Source organism: Anolis carolinensis, chromosome 2 (assembly GCF_035594765.1).
Source record: "Anolis carolinensis isolate JA03-04 chromosome 2, rAnoCar3.1.pri, whole genome shotgun sequence".
Lineage (NCBI taxonomy): Eukaryota > Metazoa > Chordata > Lepidosauria > Squamata > Dactyloidae > Anolis > Anolis carolinensis.
Window position 1 is genome coordinate 306,166,998 of NC_085842.1, and position 23,468 is coordinate 306,190,465.

Below are 23,468 nucleotides of genomic sequence, written 5' to 3' on the forward strand. Positions count from 1 at the left end.
ATGCCTAATGGATAGCAAGTTGATACTATGGTGAATGGGAGAGATACACAGCACTCTTGGGAGGATTATTGAGACAAAGTGCTGAGAAAAGTCCATAGATTCAGGGCCAAGAGGAGGAGAAGCCAATTTGATAGCTTCATCCATCCTGAAGACTTTGGAAATATTCCTTGTTAGGACTGGAAGCAAGTGATATTTTCTGCTTTAGTGGGAATGATGAATCTGTTCAGTGTTTCAGTCTGAACTTTAAAGGACCCATCCCATGTGTTAAACTCCAGCCCTGTAGGCCAAATCTGGCTTTCCATGTCATTTTATGTGGCTCTCCAGATGCCAGACTTCAACTCCTGTGTTCCTCATTAGATATCATGACTACAGCTGATGGGAGTTGTGATACAGTAACATCTGGAAGGCTGAAGCTTGTTCTGTTTAGTCAGGATCGTGGGGTTTGAATTTAGATACAAGCTTTGTGGATATGATCTCTGATTTTAAAATACCCTTTAACCTCTCCCCAATCTTAAAGCCACAAGTGCTGCTGGGTTGTAATTCCCATTTTCCCCAGGCCACATGGTGGATAATCAAAAGTGATGGGAGTTGTCATTCAATAACATCTGAGGACACAAAGTGGGTAAAAATAAAATAAAGAGCACCAACCACTATGTAAAAAAAATTATAATAATCTGTATCCAGATTTTCCATCCATGGATTCAACGGCCATCTGAAAGCAACCATAAGACTGATGTGGCCCTCAATGAAATTGAGTTTGATGTCCCTGGTGTAGAAAATCTGTCAGTGGGAAAACTATGGTCCTCCAAATGTTGTTCGATTGCAACTCCTAACAATCTCAACTCTGGCTGGGACTGCTAGGACTTGCAGTCCAACAACTATTGGGAAGGGGTACTTTGCTTGTCCTTACTCTACATCTGTCTGTAGCTAGCACTTTGTATTCAGCAGGTCATGAAACAGTAGAAAATGGAATATTTCTTCTAAGCTTTGCTTATGGGCTTCCTAGAGCCATCTAATGGCTCTGGGAAGCCCATCTAAGAAGAGCCATCTAAGAAGATAATAGTCCAAATTGCCTTGTTCGGTCTTCTCCATCAGGACTTGTCTTCATCATTGAGATCTTACACCAATATCTCTGTTGTGACCTGTACATAAGCCCTGAAACAGATGGGGAGCATGGTGATATATAGTGTATAATGAACATGCAAATGCTATCAGCACATAGGAAAGCGATTGCCTATCACAAAGGAGATGCCAAAATGAAATATAGGATTGTTAAATTAGGATTAGGGAGCCTGCAGGACATTGCTGTGGAACATTAGATGTTATTGCAGTCTAGGTGATGACAACCTTTCTCAACACAAACTTTAATAATGTTAGTTGCTAATAAATACGAGGTGAATTGTATAGGCTGTGGTGCATATACCCTACCTTATCTCTTATGTCCCCCTGACTGCAACTATGATTATGCTTTAATTCATCTGAGCAAGCACACATTGTGAAGCAGATGGTTTCTGGGGATGGCAGAATGCTTTTGCCTAAAACCTCCTTAGAAGGGAAAAAAAAAGGAAATATTAATATAGGTATGGCTCCTCTGGAGCTCTTTTGACGCATCCATACTTTTTTTTTTTCAACCAATCAGTTTGCGCTCATTTTGTCACATTTTCTAGAAAGTCATAAAGATAAGTTTGTTGATAGGATTGTTCTCATAGGGTAGTCAAGCTACATGTATGCTTATCATTTAGATACTGGAAAACAAATGCTAGGGAATTACCTTTGAAATACACTTTTCTTCCATACAGTTGTAGGAACACAATGGATTGCAAGAATGGTTAATAGAGAACATGAAAGCTAGTGATTGGTTGCTTATGCTATGGATTTAAAAGCCACATATCAAAAGGTGAATGGAGGGGTGGGTCAGGAAAGGTCATCCAGATGGGCTCAATCATGCAATGGAAAATGTAGCAATATTTCAATCTTTAGGAATGGCCAATTAAATACTACTGGATCCATAACCCTGCATAAAGTTCATTTGAAAGCAAGTTGTCAAGCAATTTTCTCAATAATCATTGGGATGATTTTTTTTAAAAAAAAATTGGGCATGCCTTTCATTTACAAACTTTTCTGGAAATGCGTGGCATGAGAAAATTATCAGAGTTGTACATTCAGTCCTCCGTATTTGGCTTCTACAGATTTGATGAAAATGTTCTCTAGGAATCACCAAGTCCTCCAGTATGACTCTTATGGTAAAATTTCATCAGAAATTGACCAGAGCCATGCTGGAAGATCATGAGATTCCTAGAATGAGTAAGTACCTCTAGGTCTTCTAGTGTGATTCTATGGTTACCTTATTTGGGGGTTTTTCTCTATTGCCGAACATAGCATGATTGCTTGTACTTGCTTAGTCACTTAGAAAGCACATTTTATACATGTTCCTGGGTTATTAAATAATTGACATTTCTCAACAAGCCTCTTATTTTGTAGTATTATTTTTCAACTTTTATTATTTTACTGCATTGATTCTGGTTTTCTGAAGCATTAAGCAAGACACCAGGTTTGAAGAAGTTACTTTTTTGGAGTATGACTCTAAGAACATACTGGATTTCTCAAAACCACTTTTGAAATGTCAGTGTGCTTTGTCTGCTAGGAATAGGTAAGGAGTTTAACCAGCATGGCTTTCCAAAAGCTTCATAAACATACTATTAAGAACTTGAGAGACTAAAAGAATTTAAATGTAAGAGCAAACAGAATCACCCAAGCAGCCAGAATGTTTGCATGCTTAGCTCTTCAATCTTTTGATTCTTATCTATTCGGTTATGTTTGTGATACTGAATGAGAGTTGATCCTGCTTTTTCTCACTGACTTCTCACCTTTAACATCTTCACAGTAGACAGGTACATGATCTTCCAGATACTGATAATACCTGTGTCCTTTTGAATGTATCCAGTCCAAAGAATGTGACACATTTTGAATGTCCCAAATTAACAGATTCCAATCTCTCGCATACTTTTCAGCATGTTTGCAGTCTTCTAAAGACAGCTGAAACTAGGAAGAAACTGTGAGTCCTATAGGTTGTCTTCGCCATTTCAACTACTCATCTGGAGGAATTTGATCACAGTGTTGCACTGGAGGGCCTTTTTTAGGGTGAAAAAATAGTGTTTTAATTCACTTTCTCCTATTTTTTTGCAGTGTTCCTAAGCCTTAACCTCAGTGAATGTGTGAGTTCTACAGTAAATGAACCTAACTGTGCCTCACAGGAATAAGAACGGAAAAACCAAAGGATAGAAAGCCAACATTATTTTCAAACAGCCAAGCATAAAAATGATCCTGCAAAAGACTGAAATAAAACCAGTCAAGTCATATAAACAAGACATCGATCTTTTCATGATATTATTGCATAGCATGATAAGACAAAGGAAGAGATATTTTGGGGCACATTTCATAACAAAAAAGTCCACCCCATTTAACATTATCAGATAGATTTAGCAGTTGAGAGTTTCCTTTTTTCCCTTTTTCTTTTTCGAAAGGCAGATGGAATGTGGAATTGACACATTTGTATCCGTGATTATGCAAAAACGTGAGAAATAGTTCTGAAAAATAAAAAGAAATATCCACAAGGTTAAAGGGACTTCTCTAAGGCCACAAAGGGTTGTGAAATGCCAAGAATGGGCCTCAAAGGACAAGAGTGCTCTCAATATAATTAACAATTGAGTGGCAGATCATGAGCAGCTTTACAAAGTATATTTCATCTGCAACAAGCTATAGTATTATATAACACACAGATGCCATTTCACAGAGCACTTCTGTGGACCTTCCTTGGGAGCCTGTTTCAATAGCAGCACTCTTGAAAAAACCTTTGTTTAACAACCTGCTATTTACTTTTCAAAGGTTGTTCTGAGAACAGGGATGAGACACTAGGGTATCTGGTGAACTCATTCAGAAGAATGGGGAGGAAATGCTTGAGGAAAGATCCAGAGATTTCATGAAGCAGGAGGAGAGCTAGGAACTGGTAGTAGACTACTGTTAAGAAATAGTGACTAGGAACCTTTCAACTTTCATTCATGACTCAATGAAGGAAGGAAATATTTGGAGTATGATCTTGCCAGTACAGTGGTTCTCAACCTGTGGGACCCCAGGCGTGTTGGCCTACAACTCCCAGAAATCCAGTTTACCAGCTGTTAGGATTTCAGGGAGTTGAAGGCCAAAACATCTGGAGACCCACAGGTTGGGAACCACTGTGCTAGCATACTTCACTATTAGCTATTTTGGGCTAATAAGGAAAATTTAGGAATCTTTTATCAGACCAACATACACATATGATAACTGACTGCGTAACTGTTTCCAATCACTTTCCTACCAGTAATTCTGCACCACTGTCCTTGATTAACCACAATTGTGTGGGCATGGAGAAAACCAAAGAAATAACATGACCCAAACAACAATGGACAGTGCTATAATCCATAGAGGCTGCAGTTGTATGAATACTCAGAAAGCTCATCCCAATGAAAGTTTACATATAAGGACTTTTTTTTTAGAATTGTGGGCACAAATGAGGAAAATTTATGTTGACAAAGCAATGTTGTTTGCACATCACATAATGCTATATACAGACACAGGGATGTTTCAAATATATTAGTATCTCTTCATAGATCTCTGTGCAAGGCAATCCCATGTTCTTCTATGATTCTCGTTTCAGTAGTACATATGCACCCATTACTGCCAGGAGAGCGTACTGTAAAAAAAGGAAACTGGTTACTAATATGCAGATATATGCAGTTATCTTCATAGACACACACAGAGCTTTCCATACACTGGATATTGCTTAACTGTATACAGTTTGCCCTCCACATTTGTGGGTTGATTTTTATGGATTTGATTACAAAGTTCTAAGAAACTCTAGGTTCTCCAGGGAAACTTCCACCAGAAATTGACCCTAGAGCAGGCATGGGCCAACTTTGGCCCTCCATGTGTTTTGGACTTCAACTCCCACAATTCCTAACAGCCTACCGGCTCTAGAGTCACACTGGAGGGCCTAAAGATCCCTAGAAAGAACACATCTTTAGAAATCTCAAAGTGCAGATCTATGGGCAGCTTCCAGCAGAAGTTTATCTCAGAAGCATCCTGGAGGACTGTTTTTTTCTGGAAAACAACAACTAATGCAGGTTTTTTTTTTCTCTTTGATACGCTTGTTATATTTATCCTTTGTGTGTGTGTGTAAGCGGAACAAGAAGTCAATAGAGTGAAGTCAATGGAGCGGTAGTTCCAGGTGCTTGCACTATGGGAAGAACATACAGGACTCAGGACGAGAGTGTATATTATTCATACATGCAAATATATCCCCACTTGATCAGAGCTCTAAATGCTTCATCCTCATTTTGCATCTGATAGTTACTAAAACAATTGTCAGAACACTCACAGGATGTGTGCTGTTACTGCATGGTTATTTACATATGGAGATTACACCTACAGGTGATCTATACAGCAGGGATATCTGAACATTGCCTTTAGCAAAATTACTTGGTATTCAAAATCTGTCCTAGGTAAAATGAAAGATCAAGACTTTTCATGAACTATGCAGTCATATATCCCCCCCCCCCCCAATACACCAAGGGCAAACCCTTAAAATGTTTCCATCTCCATTTCCCCTGCTGAAGAATATTGGCCATAAAACCTCTGCATTTTGTGGAGAATTCTAGGCCAGATTCTGGCTCCCACAGCATATCAGCTATTAGACGTTACCTTTTTATTTGAGCGAGACCATTTGACTAACTCAGAGATGGACCATTGTTGTTGGACTGGAATTCCCACAACCCTTCCTCAAGGGGGTATAGTGGTGGGGGAATGACAGGGTGGCAGCTCTCATCATTCCTCAATATTGACTCTGCTTACCAGGAGAATGGGGGTTACAGACAACCTCTAGAACAGTAGTTCTTAACCTGCAGGTCCCCCAGGTGTTTTGGCCTACAACTCCTAGGATTACAGCTGCTAGGATTTCTGGGAGTTGAAGACCAAAACATTTGGGGACCCACAGGTTGAGAACCACTGATCTAGAGGAATCCAGTCAGTGGAACCTGGTGCAGGCTATTTTCTAATACACAGGCAAAAGGCCTGCACTAGACTTCTCTAAACCTGGACCACACAGTAGAAATTCTCCAGTTTGATTTCTAAGGCTAAACTAGGTGCTTGCTCTTCATTTCATTAAACCCAGAAATAGGCATCTGGAACAAAATTTACACAAGGACAACATTCATTTTACAATACAGGTCGAGTATCCCTTATCTGAAATTCCAAATTCCAAAACCTGAACAGCGGAGAAAGTGGCACCTTCGCTTACTGATGGTTCAATGAATACAAACTTTGTTTTATGCATACAATTATTTTAAAAATGTATTAAATTAAATATCAGCTATAAGTTTAGATGGAACATAAATGAATGTCATGTTTAGACTTGGGCCCTATCACCAACATATCTTATTATGCATACCTATGCAAATACAGGCAGTTCTCAAGTTACGAATAAGAGGGGTTCTGTAGGTTTGTTCTTAAGTTAAATTTGTATACAAGTCAGAATAGGTACATTTTTAAGGGTAACTCCAGCCATATACATATACATATTGACCTTCCTACTACCTTATCTAAATGAATTCACTAACGCCAATGTACTACCAGAGACCTTAATGACAGCTTCTTAACAACCTACTGGCTCACTTACCTTAAATTTTGGATAGTCATTCATTATTATGGTCACCATTCCAACATATGGCAAAAACCTGAATGAAAAAGAGAACATAAAAACGTAAGATCACTATATCTCAGCTCAAAATGTCATTTCTATTTTAATACAGTAGTTCCTCCACAATTGCAGGGGCAAGAGGAGCAGGGCCCCTGCGTAAATGGAAAGCCACAAATATAAATAAAACACTCAAACAAATTTTCTTTACTTGACAGAACAATTCTCTAGGCATTTCTAGCTCCTCCAGCATAATGTTATGATCAACCTCCACTGGAGGATCATGTTGAAGGACCTAGAAATGCCTAGAGGGAACATGTTTTCAGCCATGTACACAACAGCAGCTAAATCAGTGATAAATGCAATAAACCACAGATAACACAATTATTGTTCCTGAGTTATATATGTTATTTCCTAATTGGTTATATCATAAAAACATGCAAAGGATTTACTAAATTGCAAAAACTTTGTTTTTGTGGGACATCCTGCCGCACATTTTGCTTTCTCACGGAGTCTCAACCAATTCAACACAGATTGTGGCAGCAACAAAAACTAAGTTTCCGGAGTCCCAACAACTACTTTCAAAGTAAGTTCTACACAATTAAGCAGGAAATTACAATTTCAAACCAGGAACAGAAAAGTTTTCAAATTTTGTTACATAGTGTAATCAAACTGCCAAATGCTTGAGCCATAAATGTGGAGGAATGGCTGCAAAAAACTAACACAGATATAAAAAAATGTTTCCCAAAATGTTCCTAAGGCCTTAGCGTTTTTAAGCTCTAACAATGTTTTACTGTTCTTTTCAAATTAAGTTTTATAGATTCAGGGGTGAGAAAATAAAATGGGGCAGACAGGAAGATCTCACTTAGTCACAGCTCTCCAAAACATGAATGAACAATGGCTCCCTGTTGGCGGAATAATATCAAAGGCAAGGCCAACCAATCTTAAAGTCATTGTGTTCCCAGCAGAAGCACCTGAGGCCCCTTCTACACTGTCCTTATATCCCAGGATCTGATCCCAGGTTTTTTGCTTTGAACTGGATTACATGAGTCTCCACTGCCAGGTCATCTGGGATTAAATCCTGGGTAATAAAGGCGGTGTAGAAGGGGTCAGAGAGAGGTAGCATGTGGTGGGAAAAAAGGTCAGGTAGAGTTTCTAGGAGCTTATGTTCCCAATTTTACTCCTTTCCCCCAAACAGGGAAAGATTGGGGAAACTATCAGCTCTTAGCTGGCATTTCTCAGGAGCTAAAAGCAAAGAGTAACAATAAATAGATATGTCAAAAAAGACAAAGTTTCAGGCTATTAAAAATGAGATTTTATTTTGAAAAACTGCCCACTGCGCTTCAGCCTGATTAGCAGTTGTCAGGCATATGCTTTTGAGACACATTTTTTAACAAAAAAAATTTCCACATGTTGATTTTAAAGTTCTAATTCCCTCGAGAAGGCCATAAATACATTTCCAGGTTGAAATGCTTTGGGCAATGTTCAAGCATAAAATTATTTCTTTTTCAACATCGTGAGACTTTGTCTCGTTTCCAAATCATTTCCTAGAAATTCCCCCAAAATGGCCTGGAAATGGGAACACGATTCTCCACTATTATTTCCATGAAGTGACAAGTAATAGTAAGGACAGGCTATCCTGATTAGCTTAAGGTGAGAATTAAATGCACATGTATAAAAGCATTGAGTCCCTAGGACAGTGGTTCTCAACCTGTGGGTCCCCGATATTTTGGCCTTCAGCTCTCAGAAATCCTAACAGCTGGTAAACTGACTGGGATTTCTGGGAGTTGTAGGCCAAAACACCTGGGGACCCACAGGTTGAGAACCACTGCCCTAGCACTAACAAGCCTATTTAAAAAAGGAAACCAGGAAATACAAGACTAGCCAAAATAAGTTTAGCTGTGTTTTCTGTCTAGATCAATAATTCCAGCTGTAAAAAGCAGGTGTTATACACCAAACTTTTCGTGCGATTTCTCATTTCCCTGCTTCAGAGTCAACTACATGCTGACCTTCATTAGACAGAGGGGAAAGCACACTTTGTTCTGTTACTTACCCCCGTGCCCTGCCTACGACGTCCTTCTTTTCCAGCCAGTTCTGTCCTTCTTTGTACAAGCCTCTGTCATCAACATCATTATTATCCCCCTTGGTCAGAAATTTTATGTTGCCATTTTCTCTGCAAACAAGCAGCACAGCAAGACCTCATTTCAGCACCTCATTTTAAAGTCATGAAGCAAAATGTTTGCAAAATATGAACAGGCAGGTCTAGGAGATAAGATATCAACATGTACAACCTGCACTTCCTGTGTTTATAACAAATATCATAGCATTTGGGCTTTAAAAAAACTCATTTTACACTTACTGACAGATCTAAACCACTATTTTCTCCCCTACTGCATTAATCAACTTCAACCAAGCAGCCATAATAAACAGTATCTGTTTAAGATTATATTTATGAAGTAGATACCTATCCGAATGTTATTAAGAGCAATTACTGTACTTGTCAACTGGAAAAATAGGCATATATGATAAAGAAAAAAGGCAAAGAACAGCAGGCGTTCTGCTAACTAGAAAAATTGACTGATGAAACAAAAAACTGACAAAATTTGACAGATGTCTAAAATCAGACATGAGTCCTTTGGGCAAGATGCAGAAGTTGAGACTGAACCAATTCTTGGATGAGCAATGGCTAACAGTCAACAGCTCTGAAATTTCTGAAAGGACCATCACTAAGTACGTTTGCATATGAATGATATGAAAGATCCTGGTTATATTTCAGCTTCTGTTGTGATGCAGCCAATGACACCTAATGTTGTACCTAATGCCAATAAGGGTGATGGACCTAATGTTGCACCTAACAATGGGGATGATGAAGTTGCAGTTCAGCCTGGGATTTTAAGTCCAGAAAGCAAGAGCTGTGGTTCCTGAAGCAGAAGGACAAATTCCTGAGAGGCCCAGGGCAAATTCCTGACAGATCAAGACAGCAGCCTTTCTCTAGAGAAGGGAGTTCAGAAGACAACTTGCCAGGTGACAAAATTAATGATTCCAAAGATAGCTCTGGGATACAACAGCTTCTCTAGGGCTGGTCACGGATGCAGGGATAACATATGGCACCCACCAAAGACCTTAGAGAAATGCTTCCAAAGTTAAAAGCACTGTGCCAGATGGCCAAACAATCTGAAGTGTTACACTAAATTCTTATGTTCCTTCCGGTTTAGAGGCAGACAGTATGATCCTGAACATCATTTGCTGAAAGAAACAGGAGAACCACTAAGGATGGCCAATGATGGAAAGACAACAGTAGAATACATAGATGTTCATAGAATCAGAGTTGGATGAGACCACATGGAACATTTAATCCAACCCCCTGCTATCCAGGAAAAGCACATTCAAAATACCCCTGACAGATGACCATCCAGCCTCTGTTTAAAAGACTCCAAAAAGGAGTCTCCACTACAATCCGATGCAGAAAGTTCAACCTGATCCAGCAACACTATGTCATTCTGACAAGTATTATAGACCCAGGTGCATGTGGTCTATACTAAAGACACAAATACATGCCTGCAATCTCAAAGTCCCTTCCAGTGTTTCCTTTAATCAGATGAGAGCCAAGGTAGGTCAATTCCTTATGTCCTTAGAGGCCAGACTAAAAATCCCAGAAACACTGCCATAGTCAGCATCATCTTTTCCCCAAGCTTTGACTTTGGATAAGAAGCATGTAAACCATAAGATAATCCAGTTACCTTCTCTTCATTTCCCTGTCCTCAGGCTGCATCTCGCAAGAGGGGTGACACTGGCATCAGTAGACACAAATGACCTCCATCTTCCAAAGTGAACTACATGGAAAGGAGCCAGACTGCATATCTATTTGCCTGCCTGCCTACCTATGCACCCATGCTATGATGTTCAAACTTGTTGGACACAATGCTCAGTACCATCTGCAGCACTCTAAGGGATTTGATGGGTATCTCTCTCTGCAGTCTGGACTACAGTGGATATCCAATTCACTTCCCTCATTAACATATCTGCTTTCATCAGTGGAATGGGAGGCAGATATCCACATACCGCTCCCAAACATTTGGAGATTTGGGAAGTAGAGAAGCTGCAAACAGATTTATACTTGTATTACATTTCATTCTCCCCTCTTCCATTTTCTGTGACCATTTCTAAGGAGAGTAACAAGAGGAGATTTTGATAACTGTATGGTAAAAAGGGTTTTTTTTGGCCCAAGACAGTTTGTCCAATGGCAAGGAATTCTGGGACTTGGGAGGCCAAAACAGATGGAGGGCTGCAAGCTGTGCAGGCCTGGTCTTGTGGTTGTACAATTCCAACAAAAATGCATTTTCTAGCTCTGCTAACCTCATAGTTTGCACTAACACAAATAACAAATTTATCAAATAGCCACCAAGGGGAACAATACTAACAGGTCCATGAGAACAAAGCAGGCCCTTTCCTCATACAAAACAGACAAACACATACCCAGTACAGAATTGCAGATTCTTTAGAAACCCAAGGAGGGAAACCAGAATTGGATACTCTCAGACTACAACTAATCGCCCCTCTATTACAGTCAAAGGGTTACATTTAATAGTTCAAAGAATTACTAAGAAGTTCCGGTCCTAAGATTTTAAACCCATCTGGATGAAGCATGGACAACTTTCAGCCCTGTTAGGACTACATCTCCCATTTTTGTTCAAAGCCTGTTAGCAAGGGCTGATGGGAGATGCAGTCCATCAACATCTGGAGGGTCATAGACTCATCTAGACCAGTTTTAAATCATTCTTCAGCTAATAAACAAGCATGATTGCCACAGGTGAAAATACAGTTATCCTTGTTATTGTTATTATTATCATCATTTGTCATTACTTTTCATGAACCTTGATTACTCTGTGCACAATTGGAATATCTCTGCCTTCGACTTTAAAAACCACGATTTCCCCAGCCCTGATGGGGTCATCTCTGAAGTTTGTCAAGAACAGTAGGTCTCCTCTGTGGAAGGCTGGCTCCATGCTGCCACTAGAAGTCAAAGGGAAAAGTGCATCAAAGGGTTGATATTCCTGTACTTCATACATTGAATGAACATTTATATTTATCAGAAAGGTTACAAATTAAAGCACTCCACGGTTACAATGGCTAAAAACAAAGACTGGGATGCTGCAGACATGTAGGCTCAATGGAAGATACAGCATTAATCTAACATTTGACAAGAACCTTATTTTGTATTCCAAGATGCAGCAGTCTTCAATAAATTATTGATAAATCCATTCAAATTAATTGCATGAATGTAAATAGTAAAGAGTTGAATAGGATTTTATACACAAAGCCAGGGTTTAAGGAATAACTCACTGCTGAAAATAATTATATTGTGGATCACCAACCCAACCCTAGTTCCATTTTGTATTATTTGCCCAGATGTGCCCCTCATTAACCCTACTACTGAAACCCGAAACATATAAGAAGAAAGTTTGTTGGACAATGGCACAGGACCCACTCTGTTGTGTCTCTGGTACAATCAAATCCACTATCTGGGGTGGGTTAAAATAGAAGGGAATAAGCCTCTCAAGCACTGGAAAGCTCTGTACCTGACCTCAATGAGCTCAAGCCAGGATCAAGCCACTTTTTCTTTTGAAAAAGTGCTATAATGCCTCTTTAAACGAAATCTCCTTTCACTCCAGCTGTATAGTATTCAATGGGCAGAGGATCCCATGTTTGGCAGTTATTGTATACAAAGTCATGCTGGAGTTTGTAAAGAAGTAATAGTTGCCCCTGCTGCCTTTGGATTCTTATCAGTTTGTGAGTTTGTCTTATATTAATTGCAACAACAGACATTACAAAAATCTTGCGGCATAGCAGAGCATTTCCTTTGGATTTTGTTTTCCTCAATCTATGTCAATGTACTCTGCACAGTCTTGGGAAATCTCCCACCCTCAAGCTAACTTCTTTCATAAGACGGTTGCGAGGAATCAACTCCCATGTGCGTTGGCCCCATCTTTCAGAAGGAAAAGCAGCATACACGTGTAATCAACACAATCTAAAATTGCGCTAGATCAATTACCAGGGGCAGAAGTTTAAGGGTAGAGTCTAAGAACAAAATTGCTCACATCAAGAGACATACCTGAGTACTACTACAATGGGGCTCTCACTTCCAGTGATAACGATGAGGCCTTTCCAGATCATTAATGCCGAAGACACAATCATAGCAAAATTTAAAACTTGGTAATAGAGCTGCAAGGAAGCGAAGAGTTACAGTTAGGAACAGCAGCAGATTTAAAACATAGCATTAAAAAGAGGAGTCTTGTTTTATAATGTTTTAACTGTATGCCCTGAAGAAATGAATCCGTAAACACAACACACGCAGGAACACCTGCATTCCCAGTGAGTTTGCTCTAGCCTGAAGGACTTGGGATATTGAATTAGTATATGGATTGGAGATTCCAAATCTTTTAAAGAAACAAAAGCACTGGTGTTCAAGGGGGTGCCAGGACATGAAATGATTCAGCCTCAGAACAATCTTGTCTGCCCCTTCACTGAAGCTCTCTGTCTCACTTGAACAAATACAGGGGAAATTATTTACCATCTACAACTATAGGGAAGCCTATTTATTGTTTGGCTATTTCTTTTGAGCAGAAAAAGGGGCAGAAAGGGGTTTCTGAATTTTAAGATGTAACTGTTATAGATTCTTTATCTTCTGAGAAAACGAGGAGTTTTCGCAGCATCCCGCATCTTCCCAGGGTGTCGTATCTTTACAATGTGGTCAACAGCATGATAGAGATGTGCAAAGTAGGATAATCAAAAACTGATTACCAGGAAGGGGACACTAGCCAAACGACCACAAAAAAGGCACAAAGTAGATCAGCAGGTAGGAAAAGTAGGGCAGTCAGCTTCTTCTACCTGCAAGGACTAACTGTACAGCACCCAAAATCAACGATGGCCTAGTTTCAAGGCTTTTTTTTTTAAGCAGGCAAATGGTTAAAAGAGGAAACAAATAAAAACAAGTTATTTCCCTGACTTCTCAATATGAAAGCCACATCCTTTGGACACAGGCAGACCTCTGGAACATAATTCCCATAATCCATGACCACTGGATTTGAGGGCTGAAACTCACAGGAGCTGTAGTCAAATATATCTAGAGGAAACAATATTTGGGGGAGGGTGAAATTGACTGTAAGCCAGCAAATAGCACTGTTGGCTTACAACAGCTGAAGAACTAGACAGTATTGGCTTTTTTCATTTGCTACACATACATTAAAGAGGGTGGGCAATTGTTGGGGGCTAACGGGTTATGTCACTTTCCCAGATCTCGGAAAACTGTACCCTCTCATTTCATCTTTTAAAAGTATCAAAATTTCACCACATATTGCTCCCAAGCTTGGATTCTGTGAGCTATTTTAGGTCCAGAAGAGGGATTTTTTTTACAACAGAAAGTTCACAGTAATTATTTGGGGACATCCCACTTATCAAAAAAATAATTTCCAAGTTTCTTGTTTCAAAAACCAGAACATGTTCTTAAGACATCAATACGGTTGAGTGAGGCTTCCTTCCTTTGACTATATGGAAACCTTAACATAATGAAACATTATCTATGTCCTTATCTACTCTTCTCCTGCCCCACTTCTGACAAAATATTTTTCTCTTGATGTTCTCTCTGAGCTTTTTTTCTTGTATCTCTCAGCATTTCTTTTGTCACATGAGTTTTCTCCAAAGATAGCCTTGGGCACCTTCTGGAAAATAGAGGCAAAAAGCTTCTAGAACTCAGATTTAAAATATGATGGAAGAAAGTGGAACCTCTGAAGCAATGCTTTTCATCTCCAGATAATAAGATTGGTTACCATTTCTTTTCCCTTGTGTGTGTCATAAACCCGAGGGCAAGGAATTGTTAAATTAGCAGGTGACAAGCACCATATATATGGATACTATATAAATGAACTACAAAGTGATCAAGTATTTTCAGTGACTCCCCCTATTCTTTTTCTAAATTCTTTCTATGAAACCAAAAATGTTCCCTTCTTGCTATCCTTTCAACAGCAAAGACCACACCCTTCAATATTTCACCAATAAACCATCTCATGCATGGTCAAGCTGGTCAGTTATTCATGATGAAGAACACACAAGCTACAAGAGACTGCAGCAATTTACTTCTGAAACCTAAATTTATAAGAGCAAAATTTCACTACCACTTCTCTTCTCCCCTTGTTGAGTTAACTGAGTGCAATCTGCTCTTATACTTTGAAACCCACTTACAGCAACTGAAGTAAACTGAAGACAAAAGCAACAATGAGAGAAGAAAAAATTGGGGCATTTTAAAAGCAATTGAAAAACTGGTGTGGCAAATAATTAATTGGGACTGACCCTGCCAAATTGGGACAGTTGGAGAATGCAAAAAATTCTTCTCATGCTTTTAATAACTGAAGGTTTTTAATGGAAAGGCTTTGAAGAATATGTTGGATTATTTTAATTGCAACATTTTAAAACAGATTAATTGTTTTCGGTGTTCTTAATAGTCTAATTCTATTTTAACATCCATCTTTTGTACTTTGAAACTATGGCACAAATTAAAACTACATAATTTGAAAGCCACCTTGATTGCAAGGTGGAGTATTATTAAAAATAATGAGAGAGCAACTACTTTACTACAACTGGCAACCCTCTGCCGAGTCTTGCAGCCCATTGAAGGAAATGAGATTTTACACAAAATATGTTAAATCAAAACCTCTGTCACTTTCATAAACATTCTATAATGTTACAGCTTCCAAGCAATGAAACCATCTACCCAGGCATAGGCAAACTTCAGATCTCCAGGTGTTTTGGGCTTCAACTCCCATAATTCTTAACAGCCTCAGGCCCCTTCCTTTTCCCCCTCAGACGCTTAAGCTTGAGGCTGTTAGGAATTGTGAAAGATGAAGTCCAAAACACCCAGAGGGACGAAGTTTGCCCATGCCTGATCGACCCTCTCCCTCCAAAAAAGTAACATTGTCTTTATCACCAGCTTCACGGACAGGCCAATTCTTACATCAATTTTTGAGGTTGTGAAACCGGAGATGTGTGAATTTTACAGAGAAAACGTACAAATACAAGAAGCAGCACCAGGCTCAGGACTCTGCATCACAAGAATCCCAGTTCTTCCCTTCTTCTTATGGACAAAGGACAAGGTTGAAAACTCAAAAATAGATGGGAAGATGAAGTTTCCAGGCCTTTAGTTCCAAAGAACTAATGCCACCTCATCTCACAACTAGCAAGCAAATATGCACAAATAAGATCTATCACAAATTTGTTTGAGTCATACTTTCTGATGGCCATAAGATTCAGGTTTTTTATTTTACTATCCAAGCATTATTATTTTTGTCTAACAAAATCTCCTAATCCCTGACAACTCAGGGCTCCTATGTTAATTGTCCATACAAAATACAAGCAATATGGATTGCTGCGAGTTTTCCAAGCTGTATGGCCATGTTCCAGAAGCATTCTCTCTTGACATTTCACCCACATCTATGGCAGTCTGGGCTGTTCGACAGTGGAACTCTCTCCCCCGGGCTGTGGTGGAGGCTCCTTCTTTGGAGGCTTTTAAGCAGAGGCTGGATGGCCATCTGTCGGGGGTGCTTTGAATGCGATTTCCTGCTTCTTAGCGGGGGGTTGGACTGGATGGCCCATGAGGTCTCTTCCAACTCTACTATTCTATGATTCTATGAGTCAGAGGTTGTGAGGATGCCTGCCATAGATTTGGGTGAAACGTCAGGAAAGAATGCTTCTGGAACATGGCCACACAGCCCAGAAGTCACAGCAACTCAGTGATTCCAGCCATGAAAGCTTTCATCAATACATGCAATATCTTCAAACTATGCTTGAGAGTGCATATGAAGGTCTTCAACAATGGGAAACCTTCCTGATACGGGGAGGTTTCAGAATACATCACAACTCAAATGCGGGCCTTGTGGGACACACACACCACCTATAGACCACATTCTTGGCCATTCCTGGATAAGAACTTCTATTTATTAAAAATTTCTACTTCACCCTGTACCTGAAGATCTCAGGGTCTCTTCCAACTCTATGATTCTATGATTATATAAATAACAGAAAGCAAATAACCTAAAACAAATCAACAATTCTTCTTAGTGAGTCAGTAAGACTTAAATTTTAACTGCTAGTTCTGGCTAAAATTAACCCATTGAAATACAGGAATGTATATAAACAGTAATAAAAATAAAGTTTTATTAATATTATAACCAAGTTCCAATTAATTTATTGGATCTATTCTAGCTGAGACTAATAACACAAACGAACCACACACAAAAATGTTTTCACTGTATCTTAGTTCATAGGCCTGTTCTTGAGGTTATTTGAGGCACCGATTCAGAAAATTGCATTGGATAGATCGTATCAGTTCTAGCTTCGTAGATAAGACAATTATCATAACTCTGTAGGGATGAGCAGATGGCGACAAGTATATGGCATATGTTCTGCATCTCAAAATGTAGAGCTGATAGGAGAAAGCTGGTGCCATTTTTTGAAACAGCAGGTTAAATCTACCCAAAAATAATCTAACATTTAAGGCACCAAACTATGTGCTGGCCAGTGTAATTGAATTCTGGCTACATCACCTATATTGCCATGGATATAATGGTTTTCTCTAACTGGGACTAACAAAGGGTATTAGGCCCTAACTCCCAACCTATAGAATGCCTTTATGAAATGCTGTTAAGTATAAACCAACACTGTATTGTGTTAAGGAGATTTTTTATTCAAAGATTTCCCTGACTGGACAACCAGCCACTTGTTTGGATTTTTAAAAAATTTGATATCTTAAATGTTTGTGCATTGCTCAGAATAATTTTCTTAAAACATTGAGCTGTTTATGAATGTGTTAAATACATGAACCAACCCAGACACCTCACAGCAAGCAACACAGGCCCCTTCTACACTGCCGTATAAAATCCAGATTATCTGCTTTGAATTGGATTATATGGCATTGTGGAAGGGGCTAAAAACAGGCAGTGAAGCCAAAATGCATGCTTTTCTTTTACCTGGCGCTTGTTCATTCGCCGCAGGTCTCCAAATATATCCATGGCTGGAGCTTTCCGAGGCTGAAAAGGACAGAAAAAAGAGAAATGATTATTTTTGATACAATGATTGCATTTATAGTTTAAAAGAGTTCCAGGATGAAAATATCTAGACTAGAAAAGAAGGGAAAATAACAACAATTATAATAATAATAATAATAAGTACATACAGTAACAGGAGTTCCAGGATTAAAGTATCTAGACTAGAAAAGCCAGGTAAAAATATTAGTAGTAGTAGTAGTACATAAAGTAACAGGAGTTCCAGGATGGAAATATCTAGACTAAAAAAGAAGGAAAAAGAATGATGATGATTATTATTATTAGTAGTAGTACACAGAGTAATGAGGAGTTCCAGGATTAAAATATTTAGGTTAGAAAAGACAGGAAAAAGAATGATTCTTTTTCCTTTTTTTCTAGTCTAGAGATATTAATCCCGGAACTCCTAATACTCTATGTACTACTATTACTAATACTAATAATTCTATTTCCTTCTAATAGGAGTTCCAGGATTAAAATATCTAGGCTAGAAAAGAAGGAAAAGAATTGTTATTATTATTATTATTATTAGTAGTAGTAGTAGTAGTAGTATCAAATCATTTATTTCGGTCATTGATCAGCACAAGATTATTATTATTAGTAGTACATTTTTATCTCAACTAGAAAAGAAGGGAAATAATTATTTTTAGTAGTAGTAGTAGTATATATAGGACCCCCCCAGTGGCAAAGTGAGTTAAACTGCTGAGTTGCTGAACATGCCATGTCAGTGGTTTAAATCCGGGGAGCGGAGTGAGCACCTGCTGTTAGCCCCTGCTTCTGCCAACCTAGCAGTTCAAAAACATGCAAATGTGAGTAGATCAACCGGCCACATGACCTTAGAGACGTCTTCGGACAACGCCAGCTCTTTGGCTTAGAAATGGAGGTGAGCACCACCTTCCAGAGTCAGACATAAGTAGACTTAATGTCAGGGGAAAATCTAAACCTAGTAGTAGTACAGAGATTAAAAGGAGGAAATAGAATCATTATTATTATTAGTAGCAGTAGTGGTAGTAGTAGAACATATAGTAATAGGAGTTCCAGGATTAAAGTATCTAGGCAAGAAAAGACAGAAAATTTATTATTATTATTATTATTATTATTATTATTATTATTATTATTATTATTATTGGTGTCAGTAGTACATAAAGTAACAGAAGTTCCAGGATCAAAATATCTAGACTAGAAATGAAGGAAGTAGACTTATTATTAGTAGTAGTATTAGTAGTAGTATATAGAGTAATAAGAAGTTCCAGAATTAAAATATATACGACAGGAAAAGGAGCAATACACTTATTTATTATCATTATCATCGTCATCATACCATGGATAAAACAGAATTAAATATTGAATAATTACAAACGAAATTCCAGAGGATGCAACACTGCCAATCCCAGCCTAACCCCAAACCAGTGAAACTGAGCAACTGCAGCGCCCATAATTCACTAGAATTAAAGTATGGATACCTTTTTTTCTACCAGCAATCAAGGATGTGGCACATTTATGGCCCCAGGCCTACCCCAGTCGCCAACCGCTAGCCAGTGGGCGACTAAAAGGCTCTGGCTACCGCAGTGCTTCCCTTCCTTCTCCCAAACACCATTCACACTCCCCAGGGCTGGCTGCCCAGGTGGGACAGAGAAAGACACGCATCTTAACCTAGGCTTCTGGGAAATGTAGTCCTGATACTCCCCTCGCGTAATAAGCCAAGCATAGCGCTCAAGTCACAGGAAACTACACTACCCACAATGCCTTGCGCGGAACCGTTGGGTCCCTGCCGCTTTGCGCTTGGGTGTTTACGCATTGCCTGAAACATCTCTCTTTCTCAATGAAGGAAATCGATACCGATAAGGGAGAGAGGCACGTTTTTTAAAAAAAAAATGTGACAGAACTAGGATAAAAGGCAGCAGTCTAAAAAAGTATTAGATACGGGTTCATGGGAAATACATACGGATACGTGAGTCTGGCATTTTAGGGCAGCTAAGGCTTTGAATGGCTCAGCCAAGCCGTGTACCTTCTTAATTGGCGATGCGGTGAGAAGAGGCGGGGCTTAGTCGAGATTGACACGGGGTGAGGGGGCGTGACAAAGAGGCTCGGAGGGGGCGGGGCTTAAGAAAGGGGCGGGGCCAGAACAGAAGGAAGTGGGATTTAGCGGGATAGTGATGTGTATTCTTTTCTAACCTGTCCCTTTATGGCAAAATATATAGCTTACTAGCTGTGCCCAGCCACGCGTTGCTGTGGCAAAGTGGTGGTGGTATTGGTTAAAAATTGTTGTGTAATTTTTATTTGACGTTATTTGCAATTTTTTGTTAATTTTATTGTAAGTTATATTTTTAATTATTATATTTTATTATTTTCTTGTATTATTTTTAGTTATTTTCTGTTATTATAGTATTTTATTGTATTAATTTTTAGTGTTTATTATTATTTTTTATTGGGTTGCTAGGAGACCAAGTTGGAGGAGCTTAGCCTTCTAACTGGCAGCAATTGGATAAAAGCAATTATTCCTCTCTCTCTAATTAGGACTTTATTTTTCTTTTCTTTTTGTTGTATCAACCTAGAGACGTGGATGATGGGTTGTGTTGTCAAATTTCGAGGTTGGGGGGCCTGTAGTTTTGTTGTTTTGTGGGTCGCCGTGATGCCATCACTCTTTTATATATATAGATAGCAACTGGTACGCCTTTAACTGTGTGGATCATAATACACTGTAGCATGTTCTTGGTGGTATGGGGATAGCAAGTCACCTTGTCTGTCTCCTGAGGAATCTATATAAGGACCAAGTAGCCACAGTAAGAACAGGCCAGAGAACAACAGACTGTTTCAAGATTGGGAAAGGAGTGCGGCAGGGCTGCATACTTTCACCCTCCCTATTCAACTTGTACGCAGAACACATCATGCGACGTGCGGGGCTTGAGGAATCCAAGGCCAGAGTTAAAATTGCTGGAAGAAACATTAACAACCTTAGATGTGATGTGTAGATGATACCACTCTGACGGCTGGAAGCGAGGAGGAGCTGAGCCTTATCACCAAGGTGAAAGAAGAAAGTGCAAAAAAAATTCTCATAAATAAGTAGATGCCAAATTGTAAACAACCTACAGTAGTATCCCAGATTGAAAATAAATTTTGGAATTGCCGTTTCCAGAGTTCTCCTTTATGCTGGGTTGCAGAACTGCTGCTGGAAAAGCCTTGGGCAAGTCTCAGGCTGGTTTGACACTGCTATATAATGCAGTTTGAACCGCACTGAAGTGCATTATATGTTCTATACCAAGGTGAAAGAAGAAAGTGCAAAAGCCGGGCTGCAGTTAAACATCAAGAAAACCAAGATCATGGCAACCAGACTGATTGATGACTGGCAAATAGAAGGAGAAAACATGGAGGCAATGACAGACTTTATATAAGTTAATAATTTTTAACTGATTTATAGTGTATTGTACAATTTTTATATATGTGCTTTATTGTAAGCCGCCCTGAGTCCCCTGTTGGGTGAGAAGGGCGGGATATAAATATTGTAATAAATAAATGTTTCTAGGCACAAAGATGACTGCAGACGCAGACTGCAGCCAGGAAATCAGAAGACATTTACTTCTTGGGAGGAGAGCAATGGCCAACCTCTATAAAATAGTGAAAAGCAGAGACATCACACTATGCGGAGACATCCGCATAGTTAAAGCAATGGTATTCCCGATAGTAACCTATGGATGTGAGAGCTGGACCCTAAGGAAGGCTGAGCGAAGGAAGATAGACGCTTTTGAACTCTGGTGCTGGAGGAAAATTCTGAGAGTGCCTTGGTCCATAAGAAGATCCAACCAGTCCATTCTCCAGTAAATAATGTCCAACTGCTCACTGGAGGGAAGGATGTTAGAGGCAAATCTGAAGTACTTTGGCCACATCATGAGAAGGCAGGAAAGCTTGGAGAAGAGAATGCTGCTTGGGAAAATGTAAGGAAAAAGGGGCCGACCAAGGGCAAGACGGATGGATGGTATCCTTGAAATGACTGCCTTGACCTTGATAGAGCTGGGGGTGGCGACGGCTGACAGGGAACTCTGGCGTAGGCTGGTCCATGTGGTCATGAAGAGTCAAAAGCGACTGAACAAATAAACAAAAAAATTACATTTGTTGGTGGTCTCCCATCCTAACCAGAGCTGGCCCTGCTTAGTTCGCAAAATCAGATCAGATAGGATTGGGTGGTTTTAGGGCATTTCATTATTCTACATCCAACTTAACTTTGATTATCCCACTCTTGTTCTGCAAGGAAGTTCATTACTTCCCTGATCTCCCTTTGGAAACTTAGGGTGAATGTACACTAGAAATCCCAATGGAAATCCTATGAAATTAATGCAGTCTCCATCAATTGACAGACAACTTGAAGGCATATATTATTGGACTATTGGATTATGACCTGTTAGGATCATAACCTATTGCAGGCATGGGCAGATTTCGGCTCTCCATGTGTTTTGGACTTCAGCTCCCAGAAATCTCAGCCATTTTACTAGCTGATAGGATTTCTGGGAGTTGAGGGCCAAAACATCTGGGGACCCACAGGAGCTTGTCTGTAAGTCCTATCATCCTGATAAGCAGAGTTAATATTGAGGGATGATGGGAGCTACTGTCCTGTCATTCCCCCACTTCTATAGCCCTTGAGGAAGGGTTGTGTGAATTCCAGTCCAACAATGACGGTCCATCCCAGAGTTAGATAGACAAATAGTCTGGCTCAAGTAAAAGGGTAACATCTAATAGCTGATATGCTGTGGGAGCCAGAGCCGGACCTAGAATTCTCCGCAAAATGCAGAGGTTTCATGATCAATATTCCTCAGCAGGGGAAATGTAGAAATAAATATTTTTGAGGATTTGTCCTGGCTGGGGGTGGGGGAATATATAACTGCATAGTTCATGAAACGTCCTAATCTTTCATTTTGCCCAGGACAGATTTTGAATACCAAATACATTTGCTAAAGGCAACGTTCAGATATCCCTGCTGTATAGATCACCTGTAGGTGTAATTTCCATATGCAAAAAACCTGAAGGGCTGAAGTTTTCCCATGCCTGATCTATTGGATAGCAGAGTTGCAGGAGCACAATCAAAGCCCTGACAGACCGTGCACAAAGAATCTGCGAACCTCACCTCCTCCAAGGTGAACTCAATCACCTAAACTGGGCTCTACAGGCCAATGGATACTCCACCACAGACATCAGAAGAGCTGCAAGGCCAAGAACAAGCCATGAGAGTCAAGACAAAGATCCACCCAGAGGAAAGGTGTTCTTACCATACATCAAGGGAACTACTGACCGCATAGGGAAGCTGATGAAGAAGCACAACCTACAAACTATCTACAGACCCACGAAGAAAATCCAACAAATGCTACGGTCAGCGAAGGACAAGAGGGATCCTCTCTCTTCTGCAGGAGTCTACCGGATACCATGCAGCTGTGGACAAGTCTACATAGGGACCACCAAACGCAGCGCCCAAACAAGAGTCAAAGAACATGAAAGGCACTGCAGACTAATTCAACCAGAGAAATCAGCCATAGCAGAGCATTTGATGAACCAGCCTGGACACAGAATACTATTTGAGAACACAAAAATGCTGGACCATTCTAACAACTATCATGTCAGACTACACAGAGAAGCCATTGAAATCCACAAGCATGTGGACAACT

At 39.6% G+C, this 23,468-nt stretch overlaps 1 protein-coding gene across 2 annotated transcripts; it reads right to left on the minus strand.

Moving 5' to 3' along the window:
* Positions 1-2,470: 2,470 nt before the first annotated feature.
* sec11c (SEC11 homolog C, signal peptidase complex subunit) lies at positions 2,471-19,469 on the minus strand. 2 transcript variants are annotated; one of them, XM_003225945.4, is made up of 7 exons: positions 19,281-19,459; positions 17,746-17,805; positions 12,840-12,949; positions 11,591-11,740; positions 8,781-8,900; positions 6,710-6,767; positions 3,355-4,729 (listed from the first exon to the last, which is right to left on the minus strand). In XM_003225945.4, the coding sequence occupies exons 2-7, from the start codon at positions 17,785-17,787 to the stop codon at positions 4,676-4,678; spliced, it is 534 nt and encodes a 177-aa protein (XP_003225993.1). In that variant the 5' UTR covers positions 17,788-17,805; positions 19,281-19,459; the 3' UTR covers positions 3,355-4,675. The 2 variants fall into 2 exon arrangements, with proteins under 2 accessions (XP_016852055.1, XP_003225993.1); XM_016996566.2 differs by lacking the exon at positions 8,781-8,900 and having other exon boundaries at positions 2,471-4,729; positions 19,281-19,469.
* Positions 19,470-23,468: the final 3,999 nt, after the last annotated feature.